Source organism: Galeopterus variegatus, unplaced genomic scaffold (assembly GCF_000696425.1).
Source record: "Galeopterus variegatus unplaced genomic scaffold, G_variegatus-3.0.2 Scaffold984, whole genome shotgun sequence".
NCBI lineage: Eukaryota > Metazoa > Chordata > Mammalia > Dermoptera > Cynocephalidae > Galeopterus > Galeopterus variegatus.
In genome coordinates, this window is record NW_007727095.1 from 288,187 (window position 1) to 294,167 (window position 5,981).

Here is a 5,981-nt window from a genome sequence, read left to right on the forward strand (position 1 = left end):
CTGAGGGTTGCAATCTGTTGCCGGACATGGAAAAAGACAAAAAAAAAAAAAGAAAAGAAAAGAAAATTTAAACAACTAGGGGCCGGCCCGGTGGCGCACTGCGCTAGTGCGCTGCTTGGGAAGCGCGGCGGCGCTTCCGCCGAGGGTTCGGATCCCACATACAGACCGGTTCCCGCTCACTGGCTGAGCGAGGCGCGGGGGCAACACCGAGGGTTGTGATCCCATTGCCGGTCCCGGTCCGGTACGGGGGCAACACTGAGGGTTGCGATCCGTTGCCGGACACGGAAAAAGACAAAAGACAAAAAAAAAAAAATCTCATCACTCAAGCATTCTAGGTGTTATATATGTATTTTTGCGCACTTTGCAATGTGTCCTCCATTTTCCATTGAAAATTTAAACAACTAGGGGCCGGCCCGGTGGCGCACTGCGCTAGTGCGCTGCTTGGGAAGCGCGGCGGCGCTTCCGCCGAGGGTTCGGATCCCACATACAGACCGGTTCCCGCTCACTGGCTGAGCGAGGCGCGGGGGCAACACCGAGGGTTGCGATCCCATTGCCGGTCCTGGTCCGGTACGGGGGCGACACTGAGGGTTGCAATCTGTTGCCGGACATGGAAAAAGACAAAAAAAAAAAAAGAAAAGAAAAGAAAATTTAAACAACTAATTTTATATTAAAAATTAGAGTTATGTTTCAAAAGTTTATCAGTTTTGAAGGTCCGTGTTTGTTATGGTGAAATATTCAAGATTTTTGGGGGGGGGGTTGTTTTTTTTTTAGGTAACTAATCAAAATGGTATTTGTCACATTAAATTTTTATTACATTAAAGGCAATTAAGGTTGAAGTATTAGTTTGCATTTATTATTTGAGTTATCTTTATCATTCTTCCTTGCTTTTAAATGTTTTGAAATCAAGAAAAATATTTCTTATTTATCAGATGCATACTTCTACTGGAGGAGGGTTTTGTGACTGTGGAGACACAGAGGCATGGAAAACTGGCCCTTTTTGTGTAAATCATGAACCTGGAAGAGCAGATACTACAAAAGAGGTAAGAATTAGTATTATTATATTATTATTATTATTTTAATTGCTAACTATTTTAAGCTTGCTAAAGTTAGAGAAGAATGTTTTGTGTATGGGTTAAACTGAATTCCATTTAGAATTCTGATACTTTTGTTCTCCACCTATGAGAAGTTAAAGATTTGATAGTTTCTCTAAAGAAGGAATGGATTTACAATGAAAAGATGAATAAGTAAGAGTAAATAATATATAAGCTTAAAAGAACAAAAGGAAGTAATTAATAGATAAGAGAAGAATGTAATGAATTAGAAAACAGTAGAATTGACATATAAATTCAATAACTGCTTTTTTTAAAGAAAAAAAAGTCAGATAGATTAAATAGATACATCCTAATCAAGAAAAAAAAACTTGGGCCGGCCCGGTGGCGCACTGCTATAGTGCGCCGCTTGGGAAGTGCCGTGGCGCTCCCGCCGAGGGTTCGGATCCCACATACAGACCGGCCGCTCACTGGCTGAGCGAGGGGCGGGAGCAACACCGAGGGTTGCAATCCCATGGCCGGTCCCGGTCCAGTACGGGCGCGACACTGAGGGTTGCGATCCGTTGCTGGTCACGAAAAAAGACAAAAAGGAAAAAAAAAAAAAAAAACTTGAGCAAGCAAGCTCAGATATAGACAGTCAAAGATGAGAATGGGAAAATAACCATAAAACCATAGATACAGAAGGAATTAAAAGGACTATGAAGATTCTTTGAATGACTCTCTGCAAATACATTTAAAAATGAATTATTTTATCAGACAATATAAAGTGACATAATTTTTTCAAAAGCAGAGAGAAAACTTAGTAACCATTGAAAAAATTCATATAATGGTCACAAGAAAGTGCTTCCTCAAAAATGCCATGTTCATACAGCTTCACAGATGAATCATTTCAAAACTTCAAGGAATAAATACGTTTTGTACTTTTTAAACTGTTCCAAATACTCCTATAGCAGTGAACACCGCAAGGGCCTGGATGTCGAGCTCCGTAGTACCATTCTCCACTAAAAGAAATTGGGCTTGTTGTTAAAATACCTGATTCCAGGCCAGGGTTAGGAAATGTATAAGGAAAGCTTCTGTGGATGGATTTGTGTCAGAAGAACCTAGGACCCAGCGTGAAAAGACTCCCATTGACCTTTGTTGGGTAATTGGAGCATCCGAAACATAATAATAAATAACCATTATAATTAATTGAATCATATTGAATATATAAAAATCCATGAGTTCTTAATGAACCTTAAATGAGAGCTAGTAACATAAAACCTTCTAGTCACCGTGGCAGTAGCTATACATCAATTCCTTACTCTAAAAAATGGTAATTAAAAGGATTAAAATAAACATTTATTCTGCATTTTCAGTAGGAATTGTATTTCGTGGTAACTACATATTCCTAGTTCATCAAGAAAAGCTCTTCTTTTTAGAGGAATGCTAGCTAATACAGAAGGGATGATAGAATTAGAAAAATTAGGCCAGCCCGGTGGCGCACTGCTACAGTGCGCCGCTTGGGAGTGCGGCGAAGCTCCCGCCAAGGGTTCGGATCCCACATACAGACCGGCCGCTCACTGGCTGAGAGAGGTGCGGGCGTGACACCGAGGGTTGCGATCCCGTTGCCGGTCCCGGTCCGGTACGGCGCAACACTGAGGGTTGCGATCTGTTGCCAGTCACGAAAAAAGACAAAAAGGAAAAAAAAAAAAGAATTAGAAAAACTAACATTTTACAAACCGTAAGAAAATATTCAGTTCAGACAAGGATCATTAATGGATGCTAAATCATTAAGACATAGTGTGACAAGGAACTATATTCACATGGTTCTAAATTATTTCCTATCATAGATTATTTGTCTAGTCAAAAGGGAAAAAATGAAACTTTACAGTGGAGGTATCCTACTATCATCATCTGAAAACAGTCATCAATGTTAACATCATCACTAATAGCAGAATGATACAGTATCATAAGCTTCTCTATATTATGTAAAACTTAGTTTTAACATTTGAAAAATCAATCAATGTAGGGGCCGGCCCGGTGGCGCACTGCTACAGTGCGCCGCTTGGGAGTGTGGTGGCGCTCCCGCTGAGGGTTCGGATCCCACGTACAGACCGGGTCCCGCTCACTGGCTGAGCGAGGTGCGGGAGCAACACCGAGGGTTGCCATCCCGTTGCCGGTCTCGGTCCGGTACGGGCGCGACACTGAGGGTTGCAATCCGTTGCCGTACACGAAAAAAGACAAAAAGGGAAAAAAAAGAAAAATCAATCAATGTAATATACCATACAAATAGAATAAAAAACAAAACTACATGAGCAAAAGCATTTGACAAAATCCAGTACCCTTTCTTGATAAAAATATTTAACAAAGTAAGAATAGAAGGGAACTTCCTCAACCAGATAAGGGCATCTATGAAAAACTCACAGCTAATATTATACTTAATGGTGAAACACTGGATACTTTCCCTTTAAGAAAAGGAACAAGACAAGGATGTCTCTCTTGCCACATCTATTCAGTATTGTACTGGAGGTTCTACCAGGGTATTTAGGAAGAAAAAATAGTAAAAGATATCCAGATTGGAAAGGAAGAAGTAAAACTAGCTCTATTTGCAGATGACATGATTTTGTATGTAGAAATCCTATGGAATCCATAAAAAATTATTAGAACAAATCAAGTTCAGCAAGATTGCAGGATACAAGGTAATTCTACAGAAATCACTTGTATTTCTATGCATTAGCAATGAACAAAGATGAAATTAAAACAATTCCATTTATTATAGTATCAGAGAGTAAAATATTTAGGAAATTTAATAAAAGAAATGCAAAATTTATATTCTGAAAACTGTAAAACTCCTTTGAAAGAAATTAAAGATCTAAATAAATGTAAAAACATCCCATGTTTCTGAATCAGAAGGCTTAATATTGCTAAGATGGCAATACCCCCAAATAGATCTATATATATTCAATGCAATGCCTATTAGAATCCCAGCTGGAGCTTTTTGTTTTGTTTTTTTTTTTAAAGAAATTGACAAGCTAACCCTAAAATATATATACAATTGCAAGGGACCAAGAATAGGCAAACAATCTTGAAAAAGAACAGAGTTGGAGGATTCTGCTTCCCTATTTCAAAACTTACTACAAAGCAACAGTAATCAAAATGGTGTGTGGTATTGGCATAATGATAGACATGGATCAATGGAATAGAATTGAGAGCCAAGAAATAAATCTGCATACCTGTGGTCAACTGATTTTTGGCAAAGGTACCAAGACCATCCAATGGGAAAGAATAGTATTTCCACCAAGTGTTGCTAGGACAACTGGATATTACATGCAAAAGAATTAACTCAAAATGCATCAAAGACCTAAACGTAAGAGCTAAAACTATAAAACTCATTAAAAAAATATAGGAGTAAATCTTCATGACCTTAGATTTGGCAGTAGATTGATAGATATGACACCAATAGCATGAATTAAGAAAAAATAGATCAATTAGACTTCATCAAATTAAAAACTTTTGTGCTTTGAAGGACACTATCAAGAAAGTAAAAAGACGGCCCACAGAATAGGAGAAATATATTTGTAGATCACATAGCTGATTGGAGACTTATGTGTAGAACTTATGAAGAACTCTTAAAACTCAATATATATAAAAGACAACCCAATTTAAAAAATGAGCAAAGGGTCTGAATAGACATTTCTCCAAAGAAGAAATACAAATAGCCAATAATTGCATGAAAGATGCTCAACATCCTTAGTCATTAGGGAAATGCAAATCAAAACCACAGTGAAATACCCCTTCATACCCACTAAGGTGGTTATAATCAAAAAGGCAGATAATAACAAGTGTGTTGAAGAGGATGTGACAAAATTAGAATCCTCATATGCTGGGGTGGAAATATAAAATGATACAGCCACTTTGGAAAACAATCTGGCAATTCCTCAAATGGTTAAATGTGGAGTATATACTCAAAAGAATTGAAAACAGGCTTTCAGACAAATATTTGAATGTGAATATTCATAGCAGCCTTATTCATTATAGCCAAAATATGGAAACAACCCAAATGTCCATCAAATGATGAATGGTTGAACAACATGTGGTATATCCATATACCACCGGGGAAACAACCCAAATGTCCATCAAATGATGAATGGTTGAACAACATGTGGTATATCCATATAATGGAATGTTATTTGGCTATAAAAGGGACTGAAGTGCTGATATATGCTTCAACATGGAAGAACCCTGAAAACATTATGCTAAGTGAAAAAAGCCAGTCACAAAAGACCAAATATTATATGATTCCATTGATATAAAAAGTCCCGAATAGGCAAGTCTATAGGGATAGAAAGTAGTTGGGTTATTGTTTAGGGATAGGGAGGATGGATGCATTGGCAGGGAGGGGCAATAGCTAAAGGCTGTGGGGGCGCCACCGGGCCAGCCCATGGTTTTGTGGGTTTTTTTGAAGTGGTGAAAATGTTCTAAAACTGACTCTGGTAGTGGTTGATGTATCTGTGAATATACTAAAAACCATTGACTTGTACACTTTAAATGAGTGAGTTGATGGTATGTGAATTATATCACAGTAAAGCTGTTTAAAAAATTTAACTACATAGCCCTACTTACGAAATATTCTTGCTAAAATGTTTAACCTGAACTTCATAAAGTTTTCAGATTTAACTTCTGGTTATAGGAAATATGGAGGATAGATAAGAAAAACAATAGCTGAAGGAAAATAAATTTAGAATGTAGGACATTTAAAAATAAATTGAGAATGTAGGACTTTTTATAGGAAAACTGGCGAGGTCTCCTTCATGAAGAACAAAAAGCTCGGGCCGGCCCGGTGGCGCACTGCTACAGTGCCCCGCTTGGGAAGCGCGGTGGTGCTCCCGCCGAGGGTTCGGATCCCACATACAGACCGGTTCCCGCTCACTGGCTGAGCGAGGCGCGGGAGCA

General features: G+C 38.5%; 1 protein-coding gene across 1 annotated transcript in view; it reads left to right on the top strand.

Annotated features, from left to right (window-relative positions):
* The window catches only part of UBR1 (ubiquitin protein ligase E3 component n-recognin 1), a 143,251-nt gene that overhangs the window by 28,548 nt on the left and 108,722 nt on the right, over positions 1–5,981 (top strand). The window contains exon 4 of the mRNA XM_008574027.1: positions 930–1,040. Within this exon, the coding sequence (XP_008572249.1) occupies positions 930–1,040 (111 nt within the window). The remainder of the gene's footprint in view (positions 1–929; positions 1,041–5,981) is intronic.